This window comes from Salvelinus sp. IW2-2015, linkage group LG27 (genome assembly GCF_002910315.2).
Source record: "Salvelinus sp. IW2-2015 linkage group LG27, ASM291031v2, whole genome shotgun sequence".
Lineage (NCBI taxonomy): Eukaryota > Metazoa > Chordata > Actinopteri > Salmoniformes > Salmonidae > Salvelinus > Salvelinus sp. IW2-2015.
The window spans coordinates 32467111-32484957 of NC_036867.1; the positions used below are offsets into that span (position 1 = coordinate 32467111).

The 17847-nt window shown below is 42.6% G+C and overlaps 1 protein-coding gene across 1 annotated transcript in view; it reads left to right on the forward strand.

Annotated features, from left to right (window-relative positions):
• Positions 1-14902, forward strand: part of LOC111953348 (contactin-associated protein-like 5) — a 34803-nt gene extending 19901 nt beyond the window's left edge. The window contains exons 8-23 of the mRNA XM_070435480.1: positions 2725-2998; positions 3159-3302; positions 3483-3648; positions 4632-4738; positions 6476-6595; positions 6977-7177; positions 7741-7897; positions 8071-8198; positions 8433-8603; positions 8888-9106; positions 9261-9500; positions 10224-10484; positions 10594-10727; positions 10853-11156; positions 13008-13070; positions 13295-14902. Coding sequence (XP_070291581.1) covers positions 2725-2998; positions 3159-3302; positions 3483-3648; positions 4632-4738; positions 6476-6595; positions 6977-7177; positions 7741-7897; positions 8071-8198; positions 8433-8603; positions 8888-9106; positions 9261-9500; positions 10224-10484; positions 10594-10727; positions 10853-11156; positions 13008-13070; positions 13295-13551 — 2946 coding nt within the window. The 3' untranslated portion in view covers positions 13552-14902. The remainder of the gene's footprint in view (positions 1-2724; positions 2999-3158; positions 3303-3482; positions 3649-4631; positions 4739-6475; positions 6596-6976; positions 7178-7740; positions 7898-8070; positions 8199-8432; positions 8604-8887; positions 9107-9260; positions 9501-10223; positions 10485-10593; positions 10728-10852; positions 11157-13007; positions 13071-13294) is intronic.
• Positions 14903-17847: the final 2945 nt, after the last annotated feature.

Below are 17847 nucleotides of genomic sequence, written 5' to 3' on the forward strand. Positions count from 1 at the left end.
AGCTCTGTCTGTGGAGGTAATGTGTATGTCCCAAATGGCACCCTATTCCCTATATAGTGGTATACAAAAGTAGTGCACTATATAGGAAATAGGGTGTCATTTGAGACACACCCAATATGAATATATGGTAGATAGACATGTTGAGGAGGCAGCATTAATGAGAAATGAAAGGAAGCCACTGTTGTCATTATTTTCAGCCCAACTGGGCATCTYTGCAGAAGGCGTACCTGGCACATTGCATAGTTGCCATGGCAAATGTTCAGGTATTAGATCAAACAGAAAGTGCTAAAATGTTCTGTTTGATTTAATACAATACTTGCCCATTGTTGGCCCTCTTTGTCATTCAGCTGAACCCATTACCATCCATGTGAACTGTGGAAGCTAATGAAAGAGACTGTAAAGGTATTTGAGATGCTGCCTGGCAGAGAGTCTGTAATATGTTAGGGGACAGTTTCAGATTTGTATTAGTATTTATTATGGTTCCCCATTAGCTGCTGCCAGGGCAAGTAGTGATGAAGTCAATCTCTCCTCTACTTTGAGCCAGGAGAGATTGGCATGCATATTATTAATGTTTGCTCTCAATGTACATCCAAGGGCCAGCCATGCTGCCCTGTTCTGAGCCAATTGCAATTTTCCTAAGTTCCTCTTTGTGGCACCTGACCCCACGACTGAACAGTAGTCCAAGTGGGACAAAACTAAAGCCTGTAAGGACCTGCCTTGTTGATAGTGCTGTTAAGAAGGTAGAGCAGCGCTTTATTATGGACAGACTTCTCCCCATCTTAGCTACTGTTGTATCAATATGTTTTGACCATGACAGTACAATCCAGGGTTACTCCAAGCAGTTTAGTCACCTCAACTTGCTCAATTTCCACATTATTTATTACAAGATTTAGTTGAGGTTTAGGGTTTAGTGAATGATTTGTCCCAAATACAATGCTTATAGTTTTTTAAATATTTAGGACTAACTTATTCCTTGACACCCATTCTGGAACTAACTGAATCTCTTTGTTAAGTGTTGCAGTCATTTCAGTTGCTGTAGTAGCTGACGTGTATAGTGTTGAGTCATCCGCATAGACACACTGGCTTTACTCAAAGCCGTTAGTAAAGATTGAAAGGGCCTAGACAGCTGCTCTGGGGAATTCCCGATTCTACCTGGATTGTGTTGGAGAGGCTTCCATTAAAGAAGACCGTCTGTGTTCTGTTAGACAGGTAACTCTTTACCCACAATATAGCGGGGGGTGTAAAGCCATAACACATACGTTTTACCAGCAGCAGACTATGATCGATAATGTCAAAAGCTGCACTGAAGTCTTACATAACAGCCCCCTCAATCTTTTTATCAACAATTTCTCTCAGCCAATCATCAAGTAATTTGTGTAAGTGCTGTGCTTGTTGAATGTCCTTCTCTATAAGCGAGCTGAAAGTCTATTGTCAATTTGTTCACTGTAAAATAGCATTGTATCTGGTCAAACACATTTCTTCCTAAAACTTTATTAAGGGTTGGTAACAGGCTATTTGAGCCAGTGAAGGGGGCTTTACTATTCTTAGGTAGCAGAATGACTTTGGCTTCCCTCCAGGCCTGTGGGCACAAACTTTCTAGTAGGCTTAAATTGAAGATATGGAAAATAGAGTGGCAATATTGTCCACTATTATCCTCAGTAATTTTCCATGCAAGTTGTCAGACGCCGGTGGCTTGTCATTGTTGATAGAGAACAATCATTTTTTTACCTCTTCCACACTCACTTTACGGAATTCAAAATTACAATTCTTATCTTTCATAATTTGCTCAGATATCCTTGAATGTGTAGTGTCCGCGTTTGTTGCTGGCATGTCATGCCTAAGTTTTCATATCTTGACAATGAAAAAAACATTAAAGTAGTTGGCAATATCAGTTGGTTTTGTAGTGAATTAGCCATCTGATTCAATGAATGATGTTCAGTTTGCATTTTTTCGCAAAATTTCATTGAAGGTGCTCCAAAGCTTTTTACTATCATTTTTTATATCAATCATCTCTGTTTCATAGTGTAGTTTCTTCTTTTTTTTATTCAGTTTAGTCACATGATTTCTCAATTTGTAGTACGTTAGCCAATCGATTGTGCAGCCAGACTTATTTGCCATTCCTTTTGCCTCATCTCTCTCAACCATACAATTTTTCAATTTATTAATCCACTGGGATTTAACAGTTGTTACAGTCATTTTGTTAATGGGTGTATGCTTATTAGTAACTGGGATAAGTTATAAATGTGTCAAGTGCAGATAGACAGCCAGCACCTGAGTTCTGTTCTCCTCTGTGGCAGGCAGCGGGATCGATGATGTATCCACAGCTAAGCTGAGCATGTGTATCGGACAAATACTGAAATCTGTATTCACTCTCACTGCTCCTTCATTCTCCCTGGGACACGAAAGCTGAATTAGTGATAACATTTGACATTTTTATGGCCTTTCCACTCAGATGACCATGAATAACATTGTATCTGCTAGTGTGTGTGTGACGTACAGTATGTCAGTGACGCATGCACCATCATTCTGTACATGTCACAGGAAAGGACCCATGACTCAAAGGACTCCAGAACAGTCACACAAAAGGAATGACTTCCCATACTGTATACAATTTCCATCTCTTTGAACAGTTGCTAATCAGCACATCTCAATAAATGACAGTAGTAGGCTACCACTGAATGGGTATAGTATTGATCCCTACTTATCCTTTCCTCTGTTCCCCAGGGCAACGTGACCTTCTCATGCTCTGAGCCCCAGCCTCAGATGGTGTCCACCACCTTCCTGTCCTCCAGCAGTAGCTACCTGTCTCTACCCCTGGAGCCTCTTGGGGTGTGGGGGCTGGACGTACACTTCCACTTCAGAACCTGGAACCAGGAAGGACTTCTGTTCTCCACCGGCCTGGCACAGGGATCACAGCACCTGGTGTTGCAAATCAGCAGAGGTCAACTGCACCTAATGGTCCATGGAGCTGCTGAGCAGAAAAGAAACATTTCCATAGGTTAGCAGCTAGCTAGCTAGAAAAAGCCACCTAATGGCATGTCACATTGAATTTGCGGTCGCTAATGTTTGCTAAGTTTGCAGGTAACAATGAACTGGCAGCATTATGCAGTAAATGTAGCCTAACCAATGCTGTGTTTTTCTGTGTTCTGTTTTACTAGAAGTCAGTGTAACTGATGGACTGTGGCATTCTGTTAGCCTGAGCTACAGAGATCTGATCGTTTCTCTGGTCTTGGACAATGAGCCAACATCTACCATGGACGTACAAAGTCATGCAGACTCAGGCAATAGTGTATTTTTTGGAGGTAAGATGGCAGTCTTTTAGCTATTGCTTATTGTTGGTGGAAAATTGGTAATGACTGTCTTAAATTATGCTTGAAATTTTTAAGTGTGTGTTTTAATTAGATCAGTGTTTCATCAAAATGTGTTTGGTGACTATTTCTGGAATGATTTAGCAATACAAATATTGTCATGATTTCCAACAGGTTGTCCCCAATACAGTGGTGACTGTAAGAACCCTACTGTGGCCTTCCAGGGGTGCATGCGTCAGATCCTCCTAAACAACCAACTTATGGATCTACCCCGTGTGCAGCAAGGACTTTTGGGTAATTACAGCAAGCTTCAGTTCGACATCTGTGGGATCCGCAACAGGTATGCTCACAAAATCTCAACAATTCATGTTTTTATATCTTGTATTTAGGCTACAGTATGTCATTTGTGACACTGTTCTATACAATATACGGGAAAGTATCTCTGTTTCTGTCTCTTCAATCTATCAGTATGACATGTGTATGACCTGAGATCAGATATAAGGACTCCCATTACAACAGACAGTATGACATGTGTATGACCTGAGATCAGATGGAAGGACTCTCATTACAACAGAGAGCGTTTTCCTTTGTGAATCCTAAATGGCACCAAAAGTAGTGTACTATATAGGGAATAAGGATCCATTTGAGATGCATCCCCCTGGACTGTATGCCTGTACTGTCACACTGCCAAAGCCAGAAACATCCTCTGAATAATTTGTTCCCATTCCTGAGGCAGCTTGTGGTGTGTGTGTGTGTGTGTGTGTGTGTGTGTGTGTGTGTGTGTGTGTGTGTGTGTGTGTGTGTGTGTGTGTGTGTGTGTGTGTGTGTGTGTGTGTGTGTGTGTGTGTGTGTGTGTGTGTGTGTGTGTGTGTGTGTGTGTGTGTGTGTGTGTGTGTGTGTGTGTTTTTCTCTCTCTCCCATCCCTCCCTGGGCATCTATCCCTGCCAATATTGATTTGCCCGTGTGCCAGCTCTGACCATTAGGCTGAGTGAGAAATATGTTGTGGCTGTGCCAGAGCAGGCAGCAGTGATTAGGTTGACGCGCTCCAGGAGTCACACTCTGTTTCCTCCCTAAGCCTGCTCAATGGAGGAAAGGAGAGATGGAGGGGTGGAGTGATGGAGGGAACAGGCAGAGGAGACAGCACAAACAGTGGCTATATCGAGGGTTATAGACAGTGGATATGCAAGGACACAACACTATGATAGAGGAACTGCCTTATATATCTCTTTTATCTTCTATTAATGGATTTTCATGCTACTGTATGCAGCTCTGCAGTCATGAGTTATGTTCGGGGCTTGAACATGCCTCTCTCTCTTTCCATAGATGTCTGCCTAATTTTTGTGAGCATGACGGACGATGCACCCAATCATGGGGTACTTTCTACTGTGACTGCTCAGGGACAGGCTACACTGGAGAAACCTGTCACAACTGTAAGTCAAACTGTCACAACTGCGGCCCAAATGTAATGCCCGTGACAAATGTGGGCTGACTTTGGATATCCTATGGGGCTAGTTAGAGACAATCGGTAAAATACACAAGATACATGGATAAATGTGTTAAAATTCCAATAGCTCCAAATTTCAAATGCTTAAAAACCTCAAACCAACAATACATTTTAGAAATTCCTATACAAATATTGAAAGCATTTACTGAGAACTAAAAGGTGTGTAATATGAAAATATTGTCTCATTTACATTGTGTAATTTATTGATGGTCTCTAACTAGCCACAGGGATAGGCTATCCAAAGTCAAAACCAATTTTGCCATGGTCGCACACCAGCCTGCTAATGCTAATTGGCTAAATTATTTGGTTAACTCTTCCCACTAGCGAAGACACACAAGAGACACCCACATCAAACTACACCCCAAAACCAACTCACGTTTGAATTCAGTCATGGCCGCTAGCATTTCTTAATGAACCAATTCTTAAACGAGGCCAAATCAGGAAGTGCAGTCGCCCTTTAAACTGGCTCCTTCATGATAGTGAAAATCTTCACCTGTGAAAATATACAGTACAAATACACTCAGTGGACAGTTTATTAGGTACACCACCCTGTTCGAGAAAATGGTTCGCTCCTACAGACAGTGAGTCACGTTGCCGTGGCTTGCTATATAAAGCGGGCAGACAGGCATCGAGGCATTCAGTTGCTGTTGGATTGAACTTTAGAATGGGCAAAATGAATGACCTAAGCGATTTTGAGCATGGTATGAGCGTCGGTGACAGGTGTGCCAGTTCCAGTATCTCAGAAATGGCCGGCCTCCTGGGATTGTCACACACAACAATGTCTAGGGTGTACCGAGAATGGTGAGACAAACAAAAAACATCCAGCCAGTGGCAGTCCTGTGGGCATAAACAGCTCATTGATGAGAGGATCGAAGGAAAATGGCAAGAGTCATGCAAGCTAACAGGCGGGCCAGAAACAGGCAAATAACGCCACAGTACAACAGTGGTGTGCAGAATGGCATCTCGGAACGCACAACTCGTCGGTCCTTGTCACGGATGGGCTATATGCAGCAGACGACCACACGAAGTTCCACTCTTATCAGCTAAAAACAAAAAGAAGAGGCTCCAGTGGTCACGCGATCACCAACACTGGACAATTGAGGGGTGTAAAAACATTGCCTGGTACGACGAATCCCAGTTCCTGTTGCGTCATGCTGATGGCAGAGTCTGAATTTGGTGTAAGCAGCATGTCCATGGCCCATCCTGCCTGGTGTCCACCCGGTACAGGCTGTATTGGTGTGGGAAATGTTATCCTGGTACACGTCATGTCCCTTGATACCAATTGAGCAACGTTTCCATGCACAAAGAATTCAGGCTGTTCTGTAGGCAAAAGGGGTCCGACCCGGGTGTACCGGTACTAGACGGGCCCCTGAGTGTATATTATGTTTAATATACTGTATAGAGTGACTAAAGTTACATTAGTGTTTCCACTATTTCCCGTCACTGAACTCTCATTGATATTCCCATCAGGGTGCCATAAATTGTGAAGTGGAGGGAACTTTACTGACTGCTGAATTATCAAAGCTGCCGTGGCTTTCTACTTCACACCGATACCGTTCACACATTTTGCATGTGACAAGAAAATGTAATTGAGCTAGTGCTCTTGGCATACTGCGACACACGTATGGGCTATTGATATAAGTACTGGTCTTGCTTCCTACAGCTATTTATGAAGCGTCGTGTGAGGCACACAGACAAATGGGGAGTGCGTCTGGCTACTTTTACATTGATCCAGATGGGAGTGGTCCTCTAAAGGCAGCACTGGTCTACTGCAACATGACTGGTGAGCTCATGGCTTGGCATAGTCTGGTTAAACCGGACTGAATTGTAGTGAAACAATGGTGAGCACAGCGTTTGGTAACCAGGCTAGGCCAGGGAAGCTACTGGTGCAGTTTTGGACATTCTCAATTAGATCATATGAGGCTAATACGATTAAGTGTGTCCACCACTTTACACTTCTTTGTTCATCTCTGGTGTACTTTTCATACACTTGACTAACCTGAATTAAATTAATTATTAGAAATGTGAAGGACACCTATCTTGGGAAAAAAATTACATTCTAGTAGTCTTTCTCATGCTAATATGATAATCTGGATTATCCACTGTGCTGTTAACCAGATTATCCTGTATATAAAGTAAAATGCCTGCTCTGTCTTCCCTATAGAGAAGAAGGTATGGACAGTGGTGGGCCACAACAACAGTGGGTCTGTGAATGTGACTGGAGCCACAACAAAGAAGCCATATGTGATGCGGTTCAACTACACTGTCTCCCTGGAGCAGCTCCGCACTCTGATTGGACGGTCTGAGCACTGTCAACAGGAAGTGGTCTACAGCTGCAGGAAGTCCCGTCTCTTCAATAATTGGGGTGAGTCTTATTGGAAGCCTGATAAGTGCAAACAGTATACAGAGAGCTCAAATTTAATTCAAATTACATAATGGATTTCTGCCAAAAAAGTTGTACAAAAATATTCAGAGTGAGTTCTAAGTATTGCCGAACCCTCTGCTCCCTTTGATTCCAACTCCCACTGTGAAAAAAGCCTCACTGATTTATTTGGCTGTCTCGCCTGGGGATTTTTTGTTTCTCATATGAAATATTGATGCAGACGGTCTTGTTTTAGATACAGGCAAGACAATATTTCAAGACAAGATATTTCACCAACTTCAGTGGAATTGCCTACAAAATCAATTAGTCTCCCGTGGCAGACGTTTGCCTCCCACAATGTGCGTAGGGTCGGGTTTACAAGACTAAAAATCAATCATGTGTTTTCTATGATGGCAGAAGATAAACCTCTGTGTGTGTAGTAGGTGAACATGTCCTATGTGCCAAGCAGACCACATTGGCCAGACAAAGAGTATAGCTGATGATGTAATAAATATTTGTATTTTCGTAGAGATTGCATGATGGAAATAAATGTGCCTTGGTTGTAGATGGGAGGCCCCTGTCATGGTGGCTGGACCGGAGTGGACAGAAACAGACCTACTGGGGAGGCTCTGTACCTGGGGTCCAACAGTGCTCCTGCAGCCTGGAGGAAAACTGCATCGACATGAACTACTTCTGCAACTGTGATGCAGACACTCACTTGTGGTACAGTGGATGCCAATGCATTTATATCTTTTATGACCTACATTAACAACATTTATGTGTTTTTCCAATCAGTCTTTCCTTCTATAAATGTATAATTTCTTAGAGCTTTGAGTGCATCTTTAAATTGAGTAAACTGAGGTCATGTCTAAAATGATCTAGACTTTTTCCAACAGGGTAAACGATACAGGATTGCTGTCCTACAAAGATCACCTGCCACTGACTGAGATTGTAATAGGAGACACCAACAGGACAGGCTCAGCAGCTGTATACAGAGTCGGCTCCCTTCAATGCAACGGTGACAGTAAGTTTAGTTCAGTTCATATAATTATCCCAAAAGCAAGTGTGCCAATAATAATTATATTTTATGTTCATACAGAATATGCCAACAAAAATTCTGTAACTGTAATTTTTAACACCGGGGAAGAGTGGAGCAAGTTCTGTATTTTTGGAACAGTAGGGGGGAGTGGGGTAAATTGTCCCAGTTTTTACATTTTCAGTTACTTTATTTTCCTACTGTACTTTCCTCTATTTGCAGGGTTCCTGTGGAATGCAGCCTCTTTCTATCCTGGGTCGTCGTCCCTCCACTTCCCGAAGTTCCAGGCTGAGCTCAGTGCGGACATCTCTCTGTACTTCAAGACCACATCTTCCTCTGGTGTTCTCCTGGAGAACCTGGGGACCGCTGACTTCATCACCCTGAAGTTGACCAGTGAGTTTGTCTCTCCCTGAATCCCAAATCAACCAAACCCTAATCCCTCCCTAGGCACTTGTGTAAATGATAGATGATCACCTCAAGTTGAAACCTTTTCTGTTTCTAGATGAAGGATGACTTGGTATTTGATTAGATAGTTCTGATAACATTATGGAAAACTGTGCTTGAGTGGGGAGAATACATTGGTTCAGGAGCCAAAGACTACAAGCCTAAGACAAATCCATGTTAAACAAAAGTGGGCCACGTTTGAACTTGAATTTCTGTCTGTCTGTCCCCCTCAGCTCCCTCAGCTGTAACATTCATCTTTGACGTGGGGAACGGCCCGGTGGACTTGACGGTGACGTCCCCTGTCCCCCTGAATGATAAGCAGTGGCACTACGTTAGGGCTGAACGCAACTTGAAGGAGGCCTCCCTGCAAGTGGACCAGCTGCCCCTACACACTCTGGAGGCCCCCTCTGAAGGGCACTACCGCCTGCAGCTCAAAAGCCTACTGTTCATAGGTAGGCACTAGACCCAGGTCAAACCACAACAACACTTTCTTTGCATATTAGCTACTGTTTAGTTCCACATTGCAAGTAGTATTCTTCTATTTCTAGAGCAGTTTAAACATACTGTTTATACTTCATGTGTTTCCTACTTCCTACTTCCTGCCAGGAGGATCCACCGTCAAAGAGAGCAGTTTCCTGGGCTGCATCCGTGCGTTGACCCTGAACGGCGTGACCCTTGACCTGGAGGAGCAGGCCAAGTTGACCCCAGGAGTGACCCCAGGCTGCCCGGGCCACTGCAATGGCTCTGCTAGTGTCTGTCATAACAGAGGGCGGTGTATGGAGAAAAACAGTGGATATGTCTGTGACTGTACACACTCTGCCTACAATGGACCACACTGCAAGAAAGGTGAGTAACCCCAACAAACAGCAATAAACTAAAAAGATTGAGAGAAGCTGAGTTAATGGCTGTCTTTGGGGTTAGGAAAAGTTAGCTACAATATTTTAAAGTATGAAAATAGATTTAGAAAAGTATTATTTCAAAACATTTGGGAAATGTATTTGATCAAAGGAGTGATCAAAGCATGTATTAAAAGGATCAGAGATACTTTCTTTTCAATACCCATTGGCTCATTCATTTCCATAAATCTGAAACTAATATCACGGGCCAGGACATATTTTCTGTTGGATTGAATTCCATTCAAAAGCTGGGTTCATGCTGGCCTGGCTGACACACAACAGGACTCCTGCTGAGACTATGCCACCCATTATGGATGAATCCTGTATTAATCCACTGGCATCAAAGCAGGTTTTATCACTTCAGATATTCAGATATAACCTATTCACTGCACTTTGAATGAGGTTTCTGGACAGGGTCGTGCTTTAGGGGTAGGGGCACTTGGTACCGCAGAGAATGTGTGACTTCTGTTTGATCCATTGATGATCTAGCCATGTTTCTTTGAGTTTCACTCTTTCAAGCATRCCTTTTGTTCTGACCCATTCAACATTCAGATAAGCCGGTTCTTGCAAATGCTGTCTGAATCAGTGTCTGAGATCAACAGCACAATACAGCACTACTGAATAGGAGCCTTCTACACTAATAACGACATCCATGTTTGTATCCCTGTAACAGAAGTGTCAATGTCCTTTGAGAGGGGCTCCTCGGTGACCCTTACCTTCCAGATGCCTTTTCCAGTCATGCACAACAGAGACAGAGGTAGCCAGTCATCTAGCAGTCAGCCAATCCATAGCCAGTCCTCAGCCATCTATGCCCACAACGGCGAGTCCAGAGAAAACATTGCCTTCAGCTATCTGACGACCCACACCCCTGCCATGTTACTCTGTGTCAGCACCTACCATCAACAGTACTTGGCTATCATCCTCGCTAACAATGGTAGCTATCTTTTTCTATCTCCATCCATTATTCTCTCTGTCTTCATCTCTCACCAACATTGTAAGATTAGAAGCTTTTTCTGACTTTCAGACTTTCTTAACCTTTGTAGGGAGTCTGCAGATCTGGTACCGTCTGAACAGAGAGACGAGAGCAGAGATCTTTACTCCCAAAGTCTCCAGCCTAGCCGATGGGCAGCTCCACCGTGTCCAAGTACACCGGGGAGGCAAAGACCTTCATGTCCAGGTCAGTGATCTCTATCTGAATCTATTTCAACATAGCAAAGTATTATGCTTACAGCATAGACAGTCAGCCCACCTTGATGGCGTGTTGAAGTGTATTTGGAAATGTTTGCTTTTTTCTTAAACCAGATTGACAAAGACTTCGACCAAAAATACAACCTTTCTTCTGACATGAAGATGAACACACTACGATCTCTGACTTTAGGTAAAGTCACAGGTACATCAGCAGGACATGCTGGTTTGGATGAGGAAGTGCTTAGGGCAGGATCCAAGGGTTTCATTGGCTGCCTGTCGTCTGTCCAGTACAATCATTTGACACCGCTGAAGACAGCCTTTCTGAGTCGTGGAAGCTCATTGGTCCATGTTCTTGGCAATCTAGTTGAATCGAACTGTGGAGCCTTGGCTGATAGTACAACTTCACAATCAGCATCTGGTGAGTTTAATAGCATTGATGTGAATCATGTTCGGCTTCACAATATGGATTTTATTTATGTAATTTTATTAGCATACAGTGCATTCGGAAAGTATTGAGTTTTTCCACATTTTGTTACATTACAGCTTTATTCGAAGATGGATTAAATCGTTTTTTCCCCCCTCATCAATCTACACACAATACTCCATAATGACAAAGCAAAAACAGTTTTTTTGACATTTTTACAATATTCAGACCCTTTACTCAGTACTTTGTTGAATCACCTTTGGCAGCAATCACAGTCTTGGGTCTTCTTGGGAATGATGCTACAAGCTTGGCACACCTGTATTTGGGAGTTTCTCCCATTCTTCTCTGCAGTCCTCTCAAGCTATGTTAGGTTGGATGGGGAGTGTCACCGCACAGCTATTTTCAGGTCTCTCCAGAGATGTTCGATCGGGTTCAACTCTGGCTGGGCCACTCAAGGACATTCAGAGACTTGTACCGAAGCCAGTCCTGCGTTGTCTTGGCTGTGTGCTTAGGGTCATTGTCCTGTTGGAAAGTGAACCTTCACACCAGTCTGAGGTCCTGAGCACTCTGGACAGGTTCTCATCAAGGATCTCTCTGTACTTTCCTCCGTTCATCTTATCCTCGATCCTAGTCTCCCAGTCCCTGCCGCTGAAAAAATCCCCACAGCATGATATTGCCACCACCATGCTTCACAGTAGGGATGGTGCCAGGTTTCCTCCAGATGTGACGCTTGGCATTCAGGCCAAAAAGTTCAATCTTGGTTTCATCAGACCAGAGAATCTTGTTTCTCATGGTCTGAGAGTCCTTTAGGTACCTTTTGGCAAACTCCAAGTGGGCCGTCATGTGCATTTTTACTGAGGAGTGGCTTCCGTCTGGCCACTCTACAATAAAGGCCTGATTGGTGGAGTTCTGCAGACATGGTTGTCCTTCTGGAAGGTTATCCCATTTCCCCAGAGGAACTCTGGAAATCTGTCAGAGTGACCATCGGGTTCTTGGTCACCTCCCTGGCCTATGCCCTTCTCCCCCGATTGCTCAGTTTGGCTGTGCGACCAGCTCTAGGAAGAGTCTTGGTGGTTCCAAAACGTATTCCATTTAAGAATGATGGAGGCCACTGTGTTCTTGGGGGCAGAAGTTTGTTGGCACCGATCTTCAGATCTGTGCCTCGACACAATCCTGTCTCTGAGCTCTACGGGCAATTCCTGTTTTTTGCTCTGGCATGCACTGTCAACTGTGGGACCTTATAGACAGATGTGTACCTTTCCAAATCATGTCCAATCAACTGAATTTTCCACAGGTGGACTCCAATCAAGTTTTAGAAACATCTCAAGGTTGATCAATGGAGACAGGATTTACCTGAGCTCAATTTCGAGTCTGAAAGCAAATGGTCTGAATACTTATGTAAATAAGGTATCTCTGTTTTTTATTTGTTAGAAATGTGCAAAAAATTCTAAAAACCTGTTTTTGCCTTGTCATTATGGGGTATTCTCTGTAGATTGATGAGGGAAAACATTTATTAAATACATTTTAAAATAAGGCTGTAACGTAAAACAAAATGTGGAAAAAGGGAAGACTGAGTACTTTCCGAATGCACTGTAAATCCAAATTATACAAAGGGTTGTAACGGCTGCAAATATCACAGAGTGGGTCTTTAATGACTCATTAACTTGACCTATCTCTTTTAGGTTTCGACATGAGCAGACATAATAACTAAATGAAATTACTCATTGATTGAAATGCCTTTATAAATTCCACGTAGCCTTTCATCGTCCACCGAATATAATTGAAGGTCATGTCTGACATCTCCTTTGTTTGCTTGCTTCCTTTCTTCTGAAATAAATCCTTCAGAGGGTGTCGATAGGGGCGTAGATCGACTGAAGAAGACAAGAAGTGTTTCAGCGGTAATTGGAGGTTAGCCAGAAGATCATCCCCAGTTATCTGAGTTTCTTCACATTATAAATTATGTAGCAAATTATTTAATTTCTGTCAGTGTACAGCCATTCTCCCTGAAACAGATACTTTTTACATTTGGCGCAGTAGGCAGGATTAGGATATTCATGTTTACCAAGTAACCCCCAGAATGATTAACTTTAAAGTAAAAACAATGTTCTCTGTCTCTGGCTCTCTCTTCCCAGCTCTCATCACAGCTGTGTTCCTCATCACCCTCTGTGCCGTGGCCGTGACGTCATGTTTCCTGTATCGCCGCTGCAGCCACACCCACACCCACCCCCAGGAGAAGGCCTCCATCTCACAGAAGAAGGATCCCATACACAGCCCGGAACACAGCTACCCTGCAGGCCTGGAGAACAGCTATCCTGTAGACTTGGTCTTGGATCTAAACCTGGACCTGCACAGCTCTGTGAGTCACAGCAGAAAGGAGTACTACATCTGATGCCACCATAGCCTTCTTTGCCCAATTTCCTGCCTCCTGTTCCGCGCACTGTTCTGCCTGGCCTCAAATACAGAACAGGCCCCTCTGGGTAGAGCAGCCATTCATCACAAAACCCAGTATTAGTCACCTGACTGTTCCTGGGCTTTCTAGGAGCAGTGATCATTGGTGATCCATTCCCTGTGTGGCTACAAGAATGACCCAATGGAGGATGGTCATGCCGCAGTTTTGTATCTCAAAGGCTGTTTATTGGCGCATGGGAGCTGTACCACTTTTGATGAGCAATGGCAATTGGAGAACATTTATTATATATCTACTTCATATTACATTGCTCTAAAGTCAGGAGACAAAAAGCCTCAACGAATCGGATCCACCCCAGTGACTTTATAAGCCCGCTATAAAGCCTTCCATTCTGAATGTACAATTAAAGGGATTTATTCATTTGGGGTTGGTTGGGCACCAGTACCCTAACTCACTTACTTGTATTCACTTGTGGATTCTAAATGTGATAATGACTAATTAATGATGTTCGACCATCTGCCAAGGCAAGGTCTGGGCAAGCAATGCATCTGTTCTTGCTCCCTGGCTAAACCACTGATCAAGTCTCACTGAAAAGCATTGTGACTATGTGCCAAGGACTTTGTGGCTGGCCCCTTTTGTTCTCTGAACACATCGTTTTTTCTGTTCCCAGTATGTTTGTTGCACCCTCACTGCCAGGAACCGTTTTGTTCTTTCTGCATCCACCATCACCGACACCCTGCGACATGTTATGCTTTTATGAATCACCAAAGAGTGGTACAGTAAACGGATACGAGATGTCTGAAAGTCAAAATGTAGTACAGTACAACGTTATGTGATTGTGCTAGTAACTTTTGAAATGAATTATCTCTAGACCTGAAGAAGATAATCAGAGGGAATCTAGGGTATAAAGGTAGGTTCATTTTCAGGAGAGCTCTTGTCCTGGTTGTTGTTGTGAGTTTTGTTGAACGGAGAAGTACAGTATTGTACAAATTTGCTACAGTCTCCTCCACAATCCATGTTACTTGCTCTTACATTGTTAAAACGGCAAGGCTTTATATTTTGCACAAATTAGCAAACCAACAGAACAAGTAAATTGTACAACAAATCTGTTTAGCAAGCTTGCTATACAAAGGAAACATGTATTCAGGGGAGGATCTCCTGTCATGAAAGACGCACGATAAAGGATTGTTATTGCCTGGTTATATTATTTAAAGTGCATTAGGTAATTCATCTACATTATTTTATTGTAAAAGATGTACAAACATCACTGACACAATTATTGAATACGATTAATTTAAATACTGTATTTATTTTGAATTTGTTTTATAGAATTCTTCAGGTATATTGTAAACAAATGTATATTTAATAAAGACATTTTTACAGCTTCATGTGAATAGTATGTGCTGTGATTTGATTTGAAATGTGTTATTCTCATCTCGCTTTCCCAAATCTGTTTTGCCTCTTCCAGGTGAGCTTGGGTCAGTACAAAGTTCACACTTTTATCTGTCATATTGTCTTAAAAACATTTATTATCAACGTCTGACATTGTGATTTATCCACAATATAATTGACCCCACACTATCACCAACCAGAAAAAGAAAACTCCTAAAAAAGTGCGGGTAGAACATATTTATGAGTAATGCTCTTATACGGCCATTCGTTTCTTTTTTTTTGTTGCCTTCAAGGCAAGCTTTAGTTTTAGGAGACTAGGGAAAAGTGGGGTGGTTGGATGATTGAAATGACTGGTGTTATCATATATCACTGGGGAAGAAGCGGTTCTAGAGGCCCAGAGTGATGAAGTAGACCATTACCCTCTCCTCTGCCCTCAGCTAGTTAATAATACAATTACAAGCTGTGGGCTGAGCCTAAAATCAAAACGGTGCTGTTATACTCTGGTCCACATTCACTGCTGTTGTTCTCCTCTCTTTCCTCCTATCAAAATAAAATGGCATGCAGTGGGAGAAGAAGGCTAGTTCAATACTCAAAAGATGGTACTAAGCGTTTGCACATAAGCAAAATTCGCACCTCCTACTAGTTCAACTTATTATCAAGCAAAAGGAAAACATTCAAATAAATCTAGTCGGGATGTTGAGAAACAACAAAGCCAGCAACATTAGCCTCAGGTTGGTTACAGAGGCATAAAATAATAGAATAGTTGACTGAGTACTGCAGGGACATGCCGGTAATGAGACTATATGTCTTCCTCTAGCTGTTGTGACAGCTACAGAGATAGACATGCTGAAGATGACGATGCCACATTAACTGAGAGCTTTGTCTTCCCTAGTTCTCCACCTGTCTGATTAGGTACTATCTATCTAAAGAAATTATCATGACTGCAAAAATGGATTCATTTGTTTATTACATACATTTATTACAGTCAGGAACTTGTGTTTTTCACAGTAAAAGTTATGAATTCATAGTTTGTTAGTAGGCCATTTTCAGTCTGTTGCTAGACTGAGTGAAAGAGGAGAACAGCATGGCGCTTAGTCTTTGACTGTAATGATGCAGCAACCCGCATCCATTATGCATCGCGCCATCTCTGTCCTGCTCTCCTCCGCTCCCTCATTACACCAGGTTAACCTTTCCCATAAGCTTCCAATCTATCCATCTACCTATCCACAGACTGATGAGGGTAAGGGCAAATGTGACTACTTCAATTCTACTTCCATTTGCAAACTAACGGAATACATTGGCCTCTTTGAGTGATATTACGGAATGAGGAAATGTCTAACGTGGAATGTAATGGGTATAAAAAACGGACAAAAAAAGGAGAGAAAAAAATGGGCATTGATGAATGTGCCGACCTTGTAGACAGGATATGAAACCTAAAAATAACCGGAAAACAAATATGGCATGTCTAAAGCGTTTAAGTCAAGGTGCGGGCAGCAGACAGTCGGGTCAGAGGAATAAACAACTTGGCCAACAAAATTACCAGCTGTCACTCACAGCCTGTAGCGAAACATGGACCCTCAGATCTTTCTCCAGGGACACTCGTGAAAAATATCCCTAAGATTCAGCTACTGTAGCTGTGCCACTTAACACTCCTTTCACACCAGAGCCACATGACATCAATTTCCTAGCGAGCGGCTAATTTCTTTGAGACTTGTCAAATAAAAACGACAATAACAGTGATCAGTGGGACCTTTCAGGCTCCTGGGTGAGGGTTTGAGATTTCTTCCTCGGACCCGAAGGGCTAACTCTAAACCTTGTGATGGAATGTCCGAATTATCTGTGTCATCTCTGGTCCTGAAATAGCTCATGGAGAACAGAGATTGATAAGGAAGTACTTTGAGCTTCAATGAGTGTAGCTGCTTGAACCAAAGACTATTTGCTAAAGGGAAACACAAGAAAACCTTTATTTGTAAGGTAGGCTAGGAAGTTGAGCCTCTGTGTGGGAGGATAATAATATTCTGCTCTGTCTCTCACCGCTTCCATGCAGTAAATTGCTTGTCATGGCATATTTGCACTTCCAGCCAGCCACAACATTAGGAGAGGCAAGTGTATCTCAACCTTGTGCGTGGCTGTGCATAGGTGTGAAGAGATCATGAATAATTATTATTATACACCATACAGCTATCTTAATTATAGCTGTATAGTGTTTTTGACAACATCAAAGTAAATCTAGCAAAAAGAATGAATTCATAATAAGACTCTTTTGAAGGTAGTAATCAAGAGAAATTGACTGTGAAGAGGCACATCTCGTACAGTATGTTGATTACCAGTCTTGAAATTGCTCAGGTACAAAGAGGCCTAGATGTTTTTCTAACGCTTAACTACCCCATCACAGCCTCTTCTCTGTGCCATCATCAGTAATCAGAACATCTTGTCATTTTCAGCTTGATGACAGATACTCTTCAAAGTAGCTAATACTTACTGTATAATCAATTCTGGTGAAGACCGTAGTGAGCCACTCTCCCCTGGAGGGAGCGAGCCTCCTCAATATTTTCTCAGCTGTGACGTTTACCCTCAAGACCTCGATGCTATGGCAGCCTAGCGGTGGTCAGGCTCTCATCAACACACATGTATGCACACACACACACACACACACACAACACAACACAACCCACAACACTGTCCCATCCAGCCTGAACTGCATAGTCAGCCAATCAATACGTTGATGTGATTATGCCGCCTTTTTTCTGCCTGTCAAATACGGAACTGGATTTCAATTCTAGTCTGTAGGCTACTTATTATGTAGGTAATTGACTTCGTTTAAAATGACAATTTAAATGATTAAACACACTTGTGATTAAACCTGCCAAGTGGGCATTTTCATCT